This window comes from Bufo gargarizans, chromosome 2 (assembly GCF_014858855.1).
Source record: "Bufo gargarizans isolate SCDJY-AF-19 chromosome 2, ASM1485885v1, whole genome shotgun sequence".
Lineage (NCBI taxonomy): Eukaryota > Metazoa > Chordata > Amphibia > Anura > Bufonidae > Bufo > Bufo gargarizans.
The window spans coordinates 569,567,741-569,588,034 of NC_058081.1; the positions used below are offsets into that span (position 1 = coordinate 569,567,741).

At 46.0% G+C, this 20,294-nt stretch overlaps 1 protein-coding gene and 1 pseudogene across 1 annotated transcript in view; one reads left to right on the forward strand and one right to left on the reverse strand.

Annotated features, from left to right (window-relative positions):
* DNAAF3 (dynein axonemal assembly factor 3) overlaps positions 1-7,416 on the reverse strand; it is a 53,712-nt gene extending 46,296 nt beyond the window's left edge. Inside the window, exons 1-2 of the mRNA XM_044281705.1 lie at positions 7,350-7,416; positions 7,184-7,264 (exon numbers count right to left, since the gene is read on the reverse strand). Coding sequence (XP_044137640.1) covers positions 7,184-7,259 — 76 coding nt within the window. The 5' untranslated portion in view covers positions 7,260-7,264; positions 7,350-7,416. The remainder of the gene's footprint in view (positions 1-7,183; positions 7,265-7,349) is intronic.
* The window catches only part of LOC122926156, a 354,925-nt pseudogene extending 334,832 nt beyond the window's left edge, over positions 1-20,093 (forward strand).
* Positions 20,094-20,294: the final 201 nt, after the last annotated feature.

Below are 20,294 nucleotides of genomic sequence, written 5' to 3' on the forward strand. Positions count from 1 at the left end.
TTGGGCCAAAAGGGGGCAATCAGGATGACCCTCGCTTTGTCTACCCTGATCTTTTTTAGAACTGCTGGGATAAACTGGAAGGGGGGAAAAGCATATGCCAGAGGGAAGTTCCACTTCAGAAGAAACGCATCCACCCCATAGGGGGATTCCCTTGGATTCAGAGAACAAAAAGATTTCTACTTTCTTGTTCAGGCCCGTACTGAAAAGATCTATAGTTGGAATACCCCACGCCCTGCAGATCCTGGAAAATATTGAGGCGTTGAGGGACCATTCCCCCTGTCTTAATGGGTATCTGCTGAGAAAATCCACCTGAATATTCTCTTTCCCTTTTATGTGGAGAGCCGAAACGTGACTGACCTGTCTCTCCAACAATGTTAGCAATCTCCCAGCTTCCCACCGTAGGGATACCGACCTTGTCCCCCCCTGGTGATTTACATATGCTACTGTCGTCTGATTGACAGAATTCTTACATGACCTGTGCCAAGAAGGGCTAAGGAAGCTTTCACCGCCAGTCTGACTGCCACTAACTCTTTCCGGTTGGAGGAGAAGCCCTTCTGAGCTGGGGACCATAGACCTTGGAAGTTGTATCCCAGCACATGAGCCCCCCACCCCCAGGGGCTTGCATCTGTGGTCAGGACAATGGGATCCGGGTAGGACCATGGAATTCCCTGAATCAGATTGTCTCTGACCAGCCACCAGGATAAGCTCTTCCTGGTTGAGCCTGAAATTCTTACTCTGACATCTAGTTTTCCCCCATGACTTTTGAAGGCTGTCAAAACTTCCGACTGTAACTGTCGGGAGTGAAGCTGAGCCCATTCTACCGCCGGGATGCAGGAATTCAGAGAGCCCAGTACCGACATAGCCTTCCGAAGAGTCAGGGAGGTGGAAGAGAGGGATTCTATTTGACTCCAGACCTTTGCGATTTTTTCCTCTGGGAGATATGTTCTTTGAGTCTCGGAGTTCAACACTAGGCCCAGGAATTTCTGCACCTTCTGCGGTTTCAATCTGGATTTTTTGTAATTTACTATCCATCCCAAATCCTGGAAGGTCTGAATGATATATTGGACATTCTGTTGGCAGACCCGTAATGAATCCGCAATGACTAGAAAGTCGTCTAGATATGGGACTATTAAAATGTTTTTTATCCTCATGAACGACACCATCTCTGCCACTACCTTCGTAAAAATCCTTGGTGCCATGGACAGGCCAAAGGGCAACGCCTGGAACTGATATTGTCTGATCTGACCTTCCATCTGAATCGCCACTCTCAGGAACTTCTGAAACCTCTGGTGCATCGGTATGTGAAAATAAGCGTCCTTTAAATCTAATACTGCCATGAAACAATGAGGAAAAAGGAGCTGAATCGTATTCCTCATTGTCTCCATCTTGAATTTCCTGAAGACCAGAAATTTGTTCAAATCCCTGAGATTGATGATAGTCCTGAAAGTGCCGTCTGGTTTTGGAACTAGAAACAGGTGGGAGAAGAAACCTTCGGACAGTTCCTCTTGCGGCACGGGAATTAAGACATTTTTCCTGATAAGATCCAAAACTTCTTTTATTACAGGAAAGGAACCTCTTACACAAATACTTTTTGTAATAATAAATCTTTGTGGAGGCAAAGAGATGAAATCTGGTTTTAGACCTGATCGGATTATGTCCAAGACCCAAGGACCTGCAACCTTTTCCCAAGAGGCCTGGAAAAATTTTAGTCTTCCTCCCACCTGGCGTCATTGTGGGGTCTGTTTTTTGCTAGTAGAGGAGGAGCCTCCAAATAAGAAGCCTTTCCCCCCCGGATTCCTGGATCTAAACCTCTGGTCTCTATCTCGGCCAGACCTCCTACTGGTATTACCTCTGAAGGGCCGAAAGGACTGCTTATTTCTGGGACCAAAACCTGAAGCAGGGCCAGGGGCCGGAAATCTTTTCTTTTTATCCGCTGCCTTTTCTAAAAGGTCGTCTAGCTCAGGCCCAAACAAAAATTCTCCCTGGCAGGGGATATTGCATAATCTTTGTTTAGAAGACAAATCCCCCCCCCACTCCAACTCTTCAACCAAAGGGCCCTCTGTGCAGAATTGGTAAGAGAAGCAGACTGAGCACTGAACTTAATAGAATCAACTGATGCGTCTGTCAGGAAATCGGCCGCTTTTTGTAGGGTTGGCAAGGAAGACAAGATCTGATCCCTAGGGGTTCTATCTTTTAATTGCCCCCCCAGCTGTTGCAACCAGAAAGATAAGGTCCTAGCCGTGACCGTGGCAGCTATAGCTGGGCAAAAGGCTAATGTAGAGGCCTCCCAGGCACCCTTAAGAAAAGGTCTCAGCTTTCTTATCTAGGGGTTCCTTAAGCATCCCTGTATCCTCAAAGGGGAGCGAGGACCTTTTTGATGCTTTAGAGATAGCTACATCAGTTTTAGGGGCCTTCCCCCAGGAGGAGGAAGCTACTTCTTCAAATGGGTATTTGCGTTTGAAGGCCCTAGAGGCAAACACCCTCTTGCCTGGCTTTTTCCATTCCCTCTGAATTAGGGACATGATGCTGGCGTGAACAGGAAAACAGCGACCCTTCTTCTCCTGTAACCCTTCAAACAAGGAATCAGCTACGGATTTATCCTCGTTGATATCTTCAATGTTCATGGTGGATCTAATGACTTAGTAATTTATCTGTGTCCTCAGGAGGAAAAAAGGTGCTGGACATGGACTCATCTTCCGAGGAAGAACCAGACGAGGACGACCCCGCTGACCTATCACTGCCTTCTGATGAGAAGACCTGGGATGATCTTTTATCCTTCACAGAAGCTCTTGCCTTCCTATCAGACTTTAGGGTATTCTTAACCTCCGTCTTGATGAGTGACTGGATGTTATCCAATAGGGACGGGGACTCCTCCGATATAGTTTTCTCAATACAAGTCTGACACAGCTTCTTCCCATAAGAAGCGGATAAAGCCGCCCCACAGAGCGGACATTCTTTGTTCTTTCTTTTCGGTTTAGGCTGGAAAAAAGAGAGCACAAAGCGCAATCTTAAAGCAAAACCCAGACAAGAAACCACTTACCCCCTAAAGATCAAAGAACTACCAGGATGGGATTCACATCACCCTCAGCAGCTTCTTGTTCTCTCTCTTCCTCCATAATCTCTGATAGGGGAAATATGGAGTCTATACACTTCAGGGATACAAGAGAATAGTATTAAAATCCTTTATACCACAAGCCAGGCCACTCAACTGAAAGCCTCCTACATTGTCCGGCTTCAGACAGTCCTGTATAGGCTCAGGGATTGCATGTCTTTTCCCCTTTAAATAACCCTGAGGGATCGAGAGCGCCTGACTCCTCATTCCCGGAACCGGAAGCACCGATGTGCGTTCCACCTGAATCCGGAAGTGCGCCCCACTCGGCGCGCTCCGGAAGTACGTCATTGTACCTACCGCGCACCGGAAGTGCGTCACTCGCTCACCGCCTCGGACCCACGTGGAAGCGCACTACTGCCATGCTGCACCGCTCCGGTACCCGGTCATGTGGTAGAGCCCCAGCCGAGGATAGCCACTGAATTGCGCCAACATGAGGCGCCTCCCATGGGGCAGAGCTCTCCCTGAGAGATAACCCGCATGCCTGCCGCAGGAAAACGGAGGGCCCCTGGAGCACCTCCGCATCCTAGGGTCCTGACAGCCTGCCCAGCAGAGCGATGGACCCCGGCAGCAAGAAACCGTAGCCCTCTAGGAACTCCTAGGAGCCAAGACCACGGTAAGACCTGAAAAGGAAACTGTAGGTCTCCCACTCCAGGGACAGGAAACCACTGAATGGGAAGAGAGGCTCCACCCTTTTATTTCTGTAGGTTTCCTGTCCCTGGGGGTGGATCCCTCTCTCTATGGTGCTGTCGTGGGGGAGGGGAAAATCCGGAATCACCCGATCAGCATATGCCAGAAACAGCCGGCGCCTGATCCCACTGACTATAATCGGGCCTCTGGCATGGTCACTGGCATTGTGCCAGACTAAAGCTGCTGCGTGCAGTGGTTTACGTTTTTTCTTTTTGTCAGAATCTCTAACAGAGGCTCCTGCACAAATCTCCGCCACAGAGGTGAACCTAGCCCAAGGTTTTTCTTCCATTTTTGACCCTATAGAACAGTTGCGGGGGGTTTTCCTAAATTTCATGAGTACAAATAAGTAACAGCAGCAACATGCCGCTTTCAGGAGCTATTCTTTGTCCAATTACTTTGTAGATTCAAGAGTCTGGTGGGAAACCGGACAAGGTCAACCACAGCAGATTACAGCAGTCTGGCGGTCATACAACCTGTTCCAGTAATTATACACCTCTCCGTGCACATTTATTTCTTTATTCATTTACTTTAGGCACTTATATGGTGCTGACATATTCCGCAGCGCTTTACAGACATTAGTATCAAGCTGTCCCCAATGGGAAACCGGAGGAAACCCATACAAACACGGGGAGAACATAGGGGCACAATCCACAATGAAAATCCACACTGCAAGATATCTACATGGATTCTGCTGTGGATTGGCTTGTGTGTACGTACCCTAACAGTATAACAGTAGACCGACACGCAGCCGTTTCCTTTAGGCCTCATGCACATGGCCGGCGGTAGCCCGTATTGCGGCCCGCAAACAGCGGGTCTGCAGTATGCGGCCACCAGCCGTGTCCTCCCCACATCACGGATGCAGTCCCAATCTGGAGCTGCGTTGCGGAATGGAGGCACGGAACGGCCGTGTGCATGAGCCCTAACTGTGTGCCATCTGCATTTTCATTTCTATGGTGTTTTTGTGCATCAGTTTTTACAGAATATATCTTATTCTTGTCCCTAAGGCAGCCGAGAAAAATACAACATAAACCAGGAAGGTATCTGAAACAAACGGCTGTGTGCATGATTGTGTGCACTCATTGGGATGTATCATAATACAGTACCAATACACCGCTACAGGGTCTTTCAGTCCTCCATAGGCATCCAATGCCATGTGCGCCATTTACTACTAGCCTTTTACCCGAGAACTGTCTGGCGGTGTTATCCAGGCTGCTTACTTCAATGCCACGTTTTTTTGTTTTTTAAAATACTGCATGACTTATTTGAGCACAATAGAGAATACCATTAGGCTAAATGCACACGATCAGGATTGCGTGCGGAAAATCTACACTGTAGGTCATGTACATTGTATTCTATGAGAATTTGACATTCTGAATGCCGATTTTTTCAGTGCAGATTTTAAAATCCCCAGCAAGTCAATTTATTTTATTTTTCCTGACGGGATTTTCTCCATTCCCGTAGTTAAATCCGCACCTATTGAGCGCACGGATTTGCCTGCAAACACCTGCGGATTTCAGTGCGTATTCTCCGTACATGAATCCTGAACGTGTGCATGTACTCTAAGGCCCCTTTCACACGGGCGAGATTTCCGCGCCGGTGCAATGCGTGAGGTGAATGCATTGCACCCGCACTGAATCCGGACCTATTCATTTCTATGGGGACGTGCACATGAGTGGGGATTTTCACTCATCACATGTGCATTGTGTGAAAATCGCAGCATGCTCTATATTGATGCGTTTTTCCACACAATGCAGGCCCCATAGAAATAAAGAAATCGGACTGCACTCCAAAAAAGATCTTCAGTGAAAAAAGGATTTATTCACCCATGAGGTGGCACAAGCGACGTTTTGGCTCACATATGAGCTGGCTTGAGAAAGGCTCACATGTGAGCCGAAACGTTGGTTGTGCCACCTCATGGGTGAATAAATCCTTTTTTCACTGAAGATCTTTTTTGGAGTGCAGTCCGATTTCTTTATTATATATAATATATATCTATATTTACACACCTTAATCCACTTGTTCGCGCAGCTGGCATCTCTTCTGTCTTCTTTTGTGAGGAATAGGACCTTTGATGATGTCACTTTTACCATGGTGATGGATCACGTGACGGACCATGTGATGAGCGTAGTGACGTCAAAGGTCCTATTCCTCACAAAAGGAGACAGAAGAGATGCCGGCTGTGCAAATAAGTGGATTAAGGCGAGTTAAATATATATTATTTTTTTTCAACCCCTCCAGCCCTATTGTACTATGTATTCTGTATTCAGAATGCTATTATTTTCCCATATAACCATGTTATAAGGGAAAATAATACAATCTACACAACCTTGAACCCAAACCTGAACTTCTGTGAAGTTTGGGTCTGGGTACCACATTCAGTTTTTTATCACGCGCATGCAAAACGCACTCAAAACTGGCGGCAATTGCATACCTACTCGCACGGGTTTGCCGCAATGCACCGGGACGCATCCGGACACGCTCGTCTGCAAGGGGCCTAAGGTTGCATCACAAAAGTGACTGCACTTGACGCTATCCAGTCCCCAAACTATACACTGCCTAAGGCCCCATTCACACGCCATCTGTTCACGCTGGAATATTGGTGCTGATTTCTAAGAAAACTAGCGTAATTTACCTCCCATTGTTTTTAATGGAAGGCAGCGACGGGGGCGGTTTAAAGCCGTGATCACTCCAAGAAAGGACATGCTATTTTCCTAATGCAAAGAGGGAAGGGCACAGCCTTTCTTGGAGTGGTGTAAAGACAGCTGCTGCATTGGATGTACATCTAATGGGGCTAAACCACAAATGGGTCTGCAGCCTTCAATTGTAAAACTGCTGCGAATGTAGAGGCGGCCTCGCAAAATCCTCCATGTGAACTGGGCCCAATACGGATCAGTCTTCAGATAACTCAGCCTGAAGCTTCAGTGGGGCAGGTGTGCCCCTTCAGTCCGGTGACTGGTGGGCGTCCAAGTGCCCATACCCCCAATAATATAAACCTCGATCTGGTCAGAAAATGATTGGGATGCGGATTTATATCACCTTCTCAATTCAAACAAGGGAATTAACATTAACTGAAAGCAAGCAGAGATCTTGAAATCATGAGGAGTTAACAGGAGGTATAATAGAACACTGTTGAAATTTAATTTTCACAAATCTGGAAAACCACAGAGGGGCACGCACCAATGTAGGCATATTTCAGGTCTGCCCAGCTGGCACATGCCAGGCTAGAAAGCAGGCACCACAGGCTGGGGCAGCAGCAATCTACAAAGGACAGAAGTACATCCATATTGGACATGTGGCTGACTCCACATAAACCCCCTCCCAACATCATGAGCCCCTCAGTGGGTGGCGACGACCAGACATAATCGCTGGAAAAGACGCACTTACACTGCATCTGAAGATCTAACGCAGGGCTGAACCCCCACAAGGTCGGGTACACCTCTCCAGCACCTGCAGCAGCCATGGACCCTGGAAACAAACACAAAACACATCACACACGAGGAGGATAGCGCACACCTCAGCCTGCACTGTCGCGACACGTGCAGATACTTACTGCACCGATGTAAACTGAAGGCGACCAAACTATCGCAACTTCAATCAGTCGTTTAAATTGATAAAGGAACCCCGCTACAAGTAAGGCATGTCAGAGAAGGGACTGTCCAATAGAAGCCGACAACTGCGTGATTGATGCTAAAGGCAACCAATAAAAAGCCAAAGATGCGCAAGAGGCGGGCCAGAAGCGGCGGAGCCAGCTAGCAGGCTAGGTTGTGCTGATTGCGAAGCTTTGCAGTTGCTATGGTGATGGGAACTCGGAATGTTTTGCACCTGTAGTTTCTATAGAGCGGGCGGGTGTGCTGTCATATAATGGGCGCTGACAACCTCGGACGGAGCCTGACAACTACCGTCCTGTGTGAAGGGTGTTTTCAAAGAACCGCGAGGCCATTTTTTCAGACCGTTTGGCCCCAATGATTCTGTTCTGTGGTTTAGTTGCTTACTAAAAAAAAAGTCATAGAAACCGCAGTTTTTAGGGTGGGTTCACACATGGGTTTCTAATGACATCGCACTTTTGAACGTTTTTAGAGGCGTTTTTTTGCCACCTGTGGTTTCTGGTGCGTTTCCACCTCCAGATGTTAGCTGAAGGGCTATGGGAAATACGAAGCTCAGGACACACAGGAGATTTTTTACTACTGGTGGTTTTTTTAACTCCTTAGTGACCGGCCTTACTGAAGTGTTTTTCTTCCTTTTTTCCATCGTTGCCTTCCAAGAGCTATAACTTTCTATTTTTCAGTCTATGGGGGCTTGTAGTTTTTAATGGTGTCATTTCAGGGTACACATAGCTTTCTGATTAAGTTTTATTAACCACTAGGACCGCCGCACGCAGGGATGTGTCTTTGCGGCAGCCCTGTAATTCCTCCTGGACGCGCCGGCGCGTCATCTCGCGAGACGCGAGATTTCGGTCAGAGCCGGCCCGCGCATCTGCATTGCGGGCCGGCAAAAGTTAAAGAAGTATTTCGTCACCAGCCTGCCAGCCAATGATCGTCGCTGGCAGGCTGGTGATTTTCAAAAAAACGAATCACAAGCCATATAACACCATATATTTATAAATATAATGTGTTAAATGGCTTCTGTGCTCCTCTGCTGGTACATTTCGTCGGTTGGTTCCAGCAGAGGAGCACAGTTCACAGTGAGTACACCAAACACTACACTTAGCCCCCAGATCACCCCCCATCACCCCAATTAACCCCTTGATCGCCCCGTCAATCACCTAGTGAAAGGGAAAAAAGTGATCAGTATAAACTGTCACTTTTTTTTTCACTGGTATTGACGGTTAGGTTTAGGATAGTTTAGGCCCCTTTGTTAGGTAGTTAGCGTTGGTTAGCGCCCAGCCCACTGCACCGCAGTCACTGATTCGCTGATTAGCGTATCGCTAATCAGCATTTGTACTTACTATCTGTAAGTGATCAGAACTGTTCAGTCAGATCTATAATAGTATTAGTGTCACCTTAGCTCGCCCTCCACCCAAAACGCAGTGTTTGCCCGATCAGGCCTGATCGGATGTCCACACGTGCGTTCGCCCACGCCCGCCCCACCGCAGTGACAACATTTTTTTAATTTTTTGATCACTGCAAAATCACTTTACAAGCGCTGCGGCGATAAAAAAATCAGTTTTGATATTTTTTATCAACCGCAGCGGCCTCTGGTACTTCGCTAGCCTCCCATTTGTAAGACAGGCTTGCTTTTTTTCTTGGGTAGTCTCAGGGAATACCCTCTAAATTTAGTAGTCCAAATGGCAAATAAGAGGTATTCTTCTGAAGGGGCCTACAGGCTTCTGACCCAGTCGGATGAGGAGTGGGAACCCTCATCTGACGAATCCAGTGGGTCAGAATATGAAGCTGTAGAAAGCAGTGGCAGTCTGACTCAAAGTTCAGACGAGGAGGTTGAGGTCCCTGATACCACCTGTTGCTAGACCACAGGTTGCGCAGGATCCGCTTCAAGGGCAGCAGAGTGGGGCTGGCGCTGTCGGATTACGTGGTGAGGAATACACCAGCAGCGCAGCCCATCCTGGACCTAGTACCAGCACTGCTGTACAACATGGTGAAGTGTCGAGCACCAGAAGGGCAGTTGAAGCTGGTACGGTGGCACGTGCATTAGTTCCCCCGTCGCAGCCACCGGACAGACAGGCCCGTATAGTCCCTGAGGTGCTGGCAAACCCTGATTGGCAGCCCCCAACTTCAGCCGCACCAGTAGTTCCCCCTTTCACCGCCCAGTCTGGAGTTCGGGTTGAGACAGCTCAGATCGGTTTGGCACTGGGGTTTTTTGAGCTGTTCTTGACTGCGGAGCTGTTGGACTTAGTTGTGGCAGAAACAAATCGATATTTATAGCCGCCAACCCGGGAAGCTTTTATGCCCAGTCTTTCCGGTGGAAACCCATCCAAGTTTCCGAAATTAAAACTTTTCTGGGCCTTCTCCTCAACATGGGCCTAACAAAAAAGCATGAATTACGGTCATATTGGTCCACGAACCCTATTCATCACATGCCCATGTTCTCTGCTGCCATGTCCAGGACACGATTTGAGACCATCCTGCGTTTCCTGCACTTTAGTGACAACAGCGCCTCTCGTCCCAGAGGCCACCCAGCTTTTGACCGGCTCCACAAAATTCGGCCCCTCATAGACCACTTTAACACTAAATTTGCAGATTTGTGTACCCCTGAGCAAAACATCTGCGTAGACGAGTCCCTTATACATTTTACCGGGCACCTTGGCTTCAAACAATACATTCCAAGCAAGCGTGCCCGATATGGGGTCAAATTGTATAAGCTCTGTGAAAGGGCCACAGGCTATACCCACAAATTCCGTGTCTATGTGGGTAAAGATCAGACCCTGGAGCCGGTCGGTTGCCCTGACTACCTGGGGAGCAGTGGGAAGACAGTCTGGGACTTGGTGTCACCCTTATTCGGCAAGGGGTACTATCTTTATGTGGACAATTTCTACACGTGGTATTTACAGTGAGTATAACTTCCTGTATGCTTGGAGGTGTTACTGACTTCCAATGCCTAGTGATAACTAGCTTGGCGCTAACTAATACTCATGTCTCACTTTTAAGTATTTGTAAAATTCCCTATGAGAGATGGGAAAATAGCCTTGTATTGACTGAAAGGAAAGCAACACGCCTCCCCTAACAATCTGATCTAGGGTGTGTATGCCCGCCCTACGCCAAGTAGACAGGTCTAGACCCTCAGAGGCACTTTCCAGGGCTCGGGTTGAAACCAACTTATCCGGGAGGAAACCTGTCTCGCCATGGGAGTGGGGAAATCTGTGCCACACATACCCTGCATAAGCGACAGCGAGTAAAGTGGGTTTCAGAGGACCTGGGGTTCCATAGTAGTTGAACCAGGTAGTCTTTTAAAGAACTCCCTGTTATGGATTCTGATTTAATCTGAACCCAAGGTTTTTCAGAAGATGTGTCGCTCCACCATTCTCTCAGGAATGATAGGCCAATTGCACAATGGTAGTCTTTCATAGCTATCCGTGGGCGACCTGATTTCCAAAGAAACTTATTCAGGAGTGCCTGTGCTCTCGAGAAGAAGGATTCTGAGATAGGAATGGGACAGGCTCTGAAGACATCAATTAGTTTTAGTAGAGTCATCATCTGAAAGGAGGCTATTCTACCAACCCAAGATATATTCTTCATGGAAAAGCTGTTAAGGTCTTGCTAAGGTGGACAGGAGGGGCTCATAGTTTTGTTTGTATAAAAGAGAACAGTGACAGGTAAGTTTAATGCCCAAGTACATCAACTCTGAAGTTTGCCAATCTAGAGGATAAAGAGCTTTTAGTTGTCTAACCTCGGATAAGGGGATATTAATTGGAAGTGCTTGCATTTTAGACTCATTGACCTTGTAGTAGGATAAGGACCCAAAATGAGATATAACTTTTAATGCGACACCAAGGGACTCCGTTAGGTTGGATATGGTGAGAATAATGTCATCCGCATATAATGAGATGGTATGGGTAGATGATACCACAGCAAATCTGTGTATCCTGTCTGTATGTCTTAAATGTTGTGCTATGGGCTCTAGAGCTAAAATAAACAGGTGGGGTGATAGTGGGCATCCCTGACGGGATCCATTAGTTATTGGAAAGCTGTTAGAGAGTACGCGATTCACAAAGACTTTTGCTGTCGGGGTAGAGTATAAGCTGGATATGGCATTCAAGATGCAACCCCGAAACCCCATTCCCTCCAGTACAGAGAAAGCAAATGACCAATGCAGGCGGTCAAACAAATCCAATGCTACCGCCAGTAAAGGGGAGTTATGAGATTCAGCAGTTAAAAAGGTCCATTACCCTTCAGATGTTATCAGAAGCTAGGCGCCCTTTAATGAAGCCGGTTTGGTCCGTCTCTATCAACGAGGGGAGGATGGGGGAAAGTCTACTGGCGAGAAATTTCGCAAATATTTTGATGTCCTAATTTAATAAGGAAATCGGTCTAAAATTTTGCGGGACATCATTGGGTTCGCCAGGTTTAGGGAGCGTTACAATCTACGCCTGGAGCATGTCTGTTGGGAAAGGAGTGCCCGACATACATTGTTTAAAAATAAACAAGAGGTGAGGGGATAGTACAGAATGGAACTGCTTATAGTATTCATTTGATAGGCCGTCAGGCCCAGGGGATTTCCCTAGAGTTTCGAGCTGATATTAGTTTTTGAATCTCCAAATCAGTAGGGGGGGAGTTCAGAGCCCCCAGTTGAGCCTAAGTGAAGGCAGAGCTGCCTTTGCCAGGAACTCCGAAACCAGGGAGGAGTAATTCTCCGGCAAAGTGATAGAGTCCCTAAGATTGTAGAGATTCATATAAAAAAGCCTAAATTGTTCAACAATAGCTCTAGGGTCTAATAATTTTGCCCGGGTATGAGGATGGGTTATATAGGGGATCCTAGATTTAGTTTGCTGGACTTTGAGTTGTCTAGCTAGTAGTCGCCCGGCCTTATTGCCTTGCGCATAATAGGTAGATCTTAGTCTAAGTAAACCTTTTTCATAGTTCTGCTGCAATAGCAATCTCAGTTTATCCCTTTCCAGTCTCAACTCCTCTGAAGTGAGGGAGGAGGGGTTCTGTTTATTAGTCTTTTCTCGTTTGGAGATTTTTTCTAATAGTGTTTTAGCTGTCTGCTCCTTTCTTTTCCTCTCTGTGTGGTTTATTTTGATAAGTAGGCCACGAATATAGGCCTTGTGTGCTTGCCAAACTACAAAAGGGTTTGAGACTGATCCTTCATTGAATAAAAATTATTCCTGCAGTATTTGTGCGATTTTTTTCTGGTAAGAAGGGAGGGTAAACAGGAAAGAGTTATTCCTCCACACAGGGGCTGTGTTAGTCTGATATTGATCTTCTAAAGTGATAGTGATGGGAGCATGGTCCGAGCCGCTAATGAGACCAATTTCCGTCGATATTGTATGGAAGAGAGTAGTTTTGTCCACTAGGAATAAATCTATGCGAGAGTATGATTTGTGGAACGGGGAGAAATAGATGTAGTCCCTTACAAGACTATGCTGTGCACGCCAGGGATCAATAAGGCCTTCAGAGTTGATAAAGGAGGCCAAACAGCTTGAGGAACGCCTAGATGTGTTCGTAGAGTCTATTACAGAATTTAAGTCCCCACACAAGATCAATTTGCCTTGTTTGAGAGAATGGACTTGTATCATTACTTTGTGTAAGGATATTTGGTGCATGTTAGGGGCATGAAGATTAACCAAGGTGTACACAATCTTGTTGATTGAGCAAACCATAATGATAAACCTCCCATTTTTGGCCGCCTGATGAGAGATGGGTGTAAAGGAAACAGTGTTTTTGATCGCAATGAAAACACCTCTAGCTTTTTTGGAGTGATGTGAGTGGATAATGTTAGGGAACAGACGGTGTTTAATCCAATGGGCTTCGCTACTTAAGAGATGTGATTCCTGAATGCATAGGATATCAGCTTTTAAAGACAAGGCTTCCCTCCATACAAAAGCCCTCTTTTGAGGACAATTCAGCCCCCTGGCATTCACTATCTTGATTCCCATAATGCAATATGACTCCGCTCTATAGAGATGGGGTACTGCCTGGGAGAATTAACATAAAAAATTTGCGACTTTTTTTCTGCTCTGCCCTATGCTCGCCAGTTTTCTGAAAGTGGGTGTGTTTTCCTATGTAAATTAATCTCTAGACAGATTTACTATTGCGACTATTTAAAAAGTCGCAAAAAAATGCGCAATTTCACTCCAGGGAGGACCATGCTTATCTTATGAGACTTTTTAATAGAACATGCAACTTTTTCGTAAAGACGTGCAACTTTTTTGCAAAGATGTGCGACTTTTGTGAAGCTGCTTACTGACTGATAAACTGCTACCGTCAAACCACATTTATTACAGTCTTAAAGGGCCGTTCATAAATCTGACTTAGCTAAAACTGACTTTAGCTATATGTGAAAGTGGAGTGAGCTGTTAGAGTAATGATAAATCTGGTCCAATGTGTCTGAAAACCTATTAAAGAAGTTAACAGAATTAAAGAACATAGCCATTGTAATAACAATAGCAAGAACATAGCAACCTGAACGGTATAACCCGTGTGAGGTCAGGTGAGGCAGAAGTCCTTGCAAGAAACCAGGAATGCAGAACACAGTGGTGAGTCAACACTTCCGCAAAGCCGGTGAAGAAGAAACTGCACCTATAATGGAAGCATAATATTGAAAGAAAACCTCCATAACGTCTTGCCCTCTTCCAGAGTGCGGATCACATGCATGCTTCCATTTCTGAGTACCAGCAGCTTCAAGGGAAAGCACCAACTGTACGGGATACTGGAATTATGTAGGGAGATAGTTATAGGCAGGAGATCTTGCCTTTGTTTTAGGGTCAATGCGGATAAGTCGGCAAAGATTTTCACGGATTGGAAAGGAGAAGGTAGTGTGCCAGTCTTTCTAGCAGCAGACATTATGGCTTCTTTCACATGAAAAAAGTGGACCCTCGCTAGAGTGTCTCTAGGGACGTCAGGTTTTGGCTTTGGGACCCTATGAGCTCTATCATATATGGAACCATATGGAACCATTGGAACCATTCATTTCAATGGATCTGCAAATAAATATTTCCGTTCCGTTCAAAGATAGAACATGTCCTATTATTGTCCGCATAACGGACAAGGATAGTACTGTTCTATCAGGGGCCAGCTGTTCCGTTGTGCAAAAAACGGAATGCACACGGACGTCATCTGTATTTTTTGCGGATCTGTTTTTTGCGGACTGCAAAATACTGAAAAAGCAATACGGTCGTGTGCAAGAGGCCTAACCCTGTAGTTAAATACCCTGACTAAGGCAAAGTGGCTTCTTGTCCACCCCCTTCCCCGAAAATCAGCACCTGGGCCACATGGCCCTATTGCCTCTGCTTCCCATCTACGTCCCTGGCCGAACCCATAGCAATGCCTCCTTGGACGAGAGTGTTGAACAGAGGAAACTGTATTTGTGTGCACAATAGTTTATTAGTCCGTGTAGCACAAGTGCTCACACTATAACCACATAACATCACGTGCGCTCTAGATAATAACTAAGTACTTCTGGCATATATTACCTGCCTACATTAAAAATCATTCATTGATAAAATATATAGCACTCACTGACACCTGTATTTAGTTTGCAGAAAAACTATTGATTTTATATAAGACAAACATTAATTGATTACGGTGAGAATTCACAGGGGTCATTTAATCACCCTGATCAGTTACCCGAATAACCTGACATAACAAGAGGAGAGTTATTCATTTTAATGCAGTATAGAAAATGAAAGTGGTTACACATTTTAAAGGGGTTCTCCAGGAGTGATCTCAATTAGCCGCCAGCAACCTGTCCTAGAATGTGAGCAGGACTGGTTTCCTCCACTTTCAGGGCTGCCTAGAGGGATGAGGGGTCAGGGCCTCACTACACACTACACTGCCCTATAGTAGATGGTATTGATGTGATCCTGCCTAGGATATGCCATCATGAATGAGCAGCCTGACAGGATAACTAACCAGTATGTAGTATATGCAAGTGGCAGAGCGTAGTGTGGCCCTGGCCCCTCACCCTTTTAGGCAACTCTGCAAGTAGAGCAACCGGTCTATGGCAGGTTGCAAGCGACCATTTTTTATTGAATTATTCACGGAGAACCCCTTTATACAGGTCACACCCTTTGACATAGAAGCAGCAACGATCCCTGAATGTGTGTTTGGCCAACAGAGTTATGTTTGATCCTAGTAGTCCACACAGGAGATGTCCATGGGACACTGCTTTCTGGTAGCTTGGTTCTGGGAGGCTGCTGTGGTTCCCAGAAGATTTGGTGTGTCTTGGCCAAATAATCTGTGGCTATTCAGCCCTATGCAATGCACTGTGTGATCAGACCCTGTGCTGTCCGCATCCGCACTTCCTTTCCACGGCCCTGCAAAAAAATAGAACATGTCCTATTCTTGCCCGCAGCGACGGACAGGAAAAGGCATTTCTATCATAGTGCCAGCCATATGCGGATCCGCAATTTGCGGACTGCAAAACAGTTGCGGACGTGTGAATGGACCCTCAAGGGGTCATTTATCAAATTGGTGTAAAGTAGAACTGGCTGAGTTGCCCATAGCAACCAATGAGATTTCACCCTTCATTTTCCAAAGGAGCTGTCCAAAATGAAAGGTGGAATCTGATTGGTTGCTATGGGGAACTAAGCCACTTTACAGTTCTACTTACCTGGCGATAAGAGGTAAATGACGAGCACTACCCATGGCCACTAACTACCTTGTAATAGCACCCTACATGTTACGCTGATTGGTTGTAAATTCTTTTTATTCTCTACAGTTCTGAAAATGACAAGGATCAAAACAGTGCAGCATCCTTCCTTTATTAAGTTGGAATGAATAAAGTATAGCTGTGCTGTAGAGCGTAGTACACGGGCCCTGTAGTGCTACTGCGTTATAATTGGACTAATCATAAAGAGCTTAAAATGCTTATTATTCTGGGTTGGAAATACCACCATACTACCATAATACGTTTTGATAAGGCTAATTACTGCAACCATACAAGAGTTTCAAGTGTGCTGAGACGAGACTATAAGGACATGGTGGGCTTATACATTACCATGGAAACACATCCTCACTAACCTTCTGTCATCTTAGCCGTTCCTCACGGTTCTATGGGTTTCAGGAAAGTAAGAACAAGCTTAAAGTGGTTGTCCCATTAAGCCAACTTAGCCCTTTCCCAAGGATAGGGAATAATTGTCTGATCAGAGGGGGTTCGACTGCTGTGGCCCCTGATTATGACTAGGGCAGGGACCTGTGCTCCCCCATTTGTATGGAGCAGCAGTCATACATTTGCTCTGCCTCTCGATACAGCTCTATGGGGCTTTACTCGGCTATCTCCGGCAGTCCCATAGAGTTGAATGGATTGACGGACATGCATGCCTCCCAACTCTTAAATATCACAAAGAGGGACAATAGCAGGGGCTAATTTTAATACTAAGCCATGCCGCTAACTCCACCAAGTACATATTGTGGTAATGTCTACAGTGCTGGAAGGCGTGAATATCCCACCCAGATACCTCAGCTGGGTGAGATAACTAAAATACAGAAAGGTGCAGGGGTTGTACCAAAGCATAGTTTGCTGAGACAGTTTTGTCTACATTTTGGTCTGGGCTGGATTTTATTTGGACTGGTGAATAGGTTTGGTAGTGGGATCTGCCAGTCCACACCCTTCCAGTACGGGTATTGTCTTTTACCTGAGGTCATCGCAGGTGAGGCCTGCTGTAATCAAGGAGGGATAAAACTGCAATGTGCCGGTACGCAGGGGAGAACACGTGAGGTTCACGGTAGGCTGAAAGGGTACTCACAGTTAGCAGATGGCTCCCATGGCCAGCAGTGCAGTGAAGGGGAGAACAGCACCGGCCAGGTGGTGATCGAGGTGCCCTTGATGGTGATTAGCTTTTCTGGGTGCTTGTGCGGCTGGGCCCCTGACTTAAGTAATGTCGTGACGCCAGCACCTTGCTTGTGCAAAATGATTGCAGTGGTTGTAGTATGGAGATAGAAGAATGAGGCAGGGTTTGAATCCAACTCAGAACTTTACTGTAACCAGGATCTTGATAACAGTTTACATCCAGTTATAAAACAGTCTCTTATGAACATGCAGGTTGGATGTGGCAAATCCCAGTAACAGGCTCTATATGTGGTTATGTCTCAGGCTATCGTAGGAAGTTGTGTACTCACTGGTATTTAGTCCTAAATCTGGTCCTTGTTCTCCAGCTTGTTAATTGTGAGACTGCCGGAAGCTAATAGATCCTTCACCTTGAATCCAAAGGTCCTTAAAGCCTGGTATAATGGCTGTTATCCTTTGTGTTTTTATCCACTTTTTCTCATTTTAACTGACTTACAGTAGCCACAGCTAGCAAATGCACTCTCACTCCTTCAACTCCTACTATTCATCTTTCTAAACTAGGCCTGAACTAAGGTATATATACTGTGGTGCTATCCCCCATCTAGTGGTGGAATATGTGTAATGCACCCAACAGCCTGGTAACAGGGATTCTACACAAGAATAAAATACAGCATGATACAACATATGACATAACAAGCTTTTGCAGTGCCCACGTACACGAGTGGGACGCTGCAAAACCAACTCTCTGTGTGTCAGTCAGAGAAGAGAGGACTTGGATACAGAGGCCTAGAGAGGCTCTGGGAGGTCTCAGCCAGGAGGGCTGAGGGACCACAAGGCTGTGTAGCCGGATCTCTTCCCTGTCTGAACTTGTGTTCGGTGAGCGGATCTGCTAAGGGTTGGAGCTTGAGACCCTGTGTATAAGCTGTGCTTAGATGTGAGTCAGGGAAAATAGTGTATTAGTTAGAGCCCAGACAGGCAGGAGTTTATTTCAGTCTGTTATGTTTGTGCTGGTACCAAAAATAAATGAATATTTGGACTTTAAATCCGCTGGCTGACGAGACGATTTCCCCTTGTTCTGGGAGTTGTGGGGAAATGGAGACACTTCTGCAGCCAGTGACGAAACTCCTGTAGAACTAGTGTCTATCACTTTAAATGAAGGTGTCAGGGAGATGCACATGGAACACACTGGTTTAAGTGAAATGACCATTGAAATCAATGGTGCACATAAGGTGCAAAGTGAACATGTCATGTTAACTGAAATGCCTAAGAAAAATGTGGACTTATGTGAAATATATGATGATGATACCCCTTTTCCTTTGCAGGCTGTGTTCGGGGAAGAAGTTCCCCCTGTTGGTAAAAATGTATATGATTTAGAAATGCTGATTGATCATGTTGGTAGCACAGAGCTGAGGGAACCCAATGTGGTAAATGTGTAGGAAAGTGTGGCCGTGTTAGAGGGTGAATACAAACTACAAATTGGCGTGGTATTAAAAAATAGGAAGTGCTCAACCCCATATGCAGTGGCGCATCTATACCGGGGGGGGGGCAGATCCTCCACTTGTGGTCGGCTGCTAATGGCAATCCCCAGCAAAAATGCATACAATGGAGGATGCCTGCAGCGGACCACAAGTACCACAATGGACATCCTACACAGGATAGCAAATGTGTGGATGTGATAAGCAGTCAAAATAACATAACAAAAACAAAGACAGGTGCACTCTGCGGTCTTACTAACCCTTGTACTGGTGTAAAATTGAGAATTAGCCAACATATCCTGCTTGGAGGACATGTCGTGTTAGAGGGTGTACCACACTTACCAGGTGCAGATAAGCAGTCTCCACCGTGTTCTATGGTTAGTGAGTTTGGATGCAGGGTTGAAGAAAATTAAAGCCACAAAAGGATGCAAAGTTGCACTTAGAAGTTAACCGGCAAGCTATGAGGGCACAATTTGAGAGAGATCTGCAAGGGCGTGATGAGCAGAATGAAGACAAGAAGATACAACTTGGCAGACAAGTAAAAGAAATGGAAGCAGAGCTTGAAGATGAAAGGAAGCAATGTTCATTGGCTGTAGCAGCTAGAAAGAAGTTGAGATGGATCTATAAGACTTAGTGGGACAAATTGACTCTGCAAACAAAAATAGAGAAGAAGCCATCAAACAACTGTGTAAATTGCAGTCGCACATGAAGGAATATCAGACAGTTGGAAGACACTAGAGCATCCAGGGATGAAATGTTAAGTCAGTCTAAAGAAAATTAAAATAAACTTAAAAGTCTGGAGGCGGAGAGGATCCATATGCAGGAGGAGCGTTCCGCGGCAGAGTGTGCCAAAAGGCAAGCCCTACAGGAAAGAGATGAGTTGGCCAACGACAAACTGAGAAAGGCTACTCTCCAGATTGACCAGATAAATGCTGAGCTGAATGCAGAACATAGTAATGTTCAGAAGAAAGAGAATGCCCGGCAGCAATTCGACAAAACAAGAAGTTAAAAACAAAATTGCAAGAACTGGAAGTATTAAATCCAAATTCAAGGCATCCATTGCAGCCTTGGAAGCAAAGATTGCACAACTGGAGGAACAGCTTGATACTGAAACAAAAGAAAGACAGGCTATAAGTAAACACGTCCGTCGCTCAGAGAAAAAGCTGAAGGATGTGCTAATGCAACTGAAAGATGAAAGGCGCAATGCTGAACAGTATAAAGACCAGGCAGAGAAAAATAATGTTCATATGAGACAGTTGAAAAGCCAGATAGAAGAGGCCAAGAAATCCAAGTCAGCAGTGCAGCACCTGTTGAGAATGGGTCTGAAGATGGTGGCGCTGCGGTGCCAGCCGAGGCAGAGAAGATGGAAGAAGTTTCTGCAGAACAAGTTGAAAGGGCCAAGAGACTCATGGCAGTGAGTAGCCAGGACCTGTCATGAAAGACATACTCTCCGTCGCCAACGCTTTTCCAGAAGCCAGCAGCCTTCTGAGGAAGAAATACGGGGAGATGGACGACCAGTATGCAGATGCTGTTTACTGCTATGGGATGGCTCTCCTGGAGTTTGCCCTAATGTAGAACAATGTCCTGGGTGACCCTCTGGAGGGAATGCCAGAGGAGGA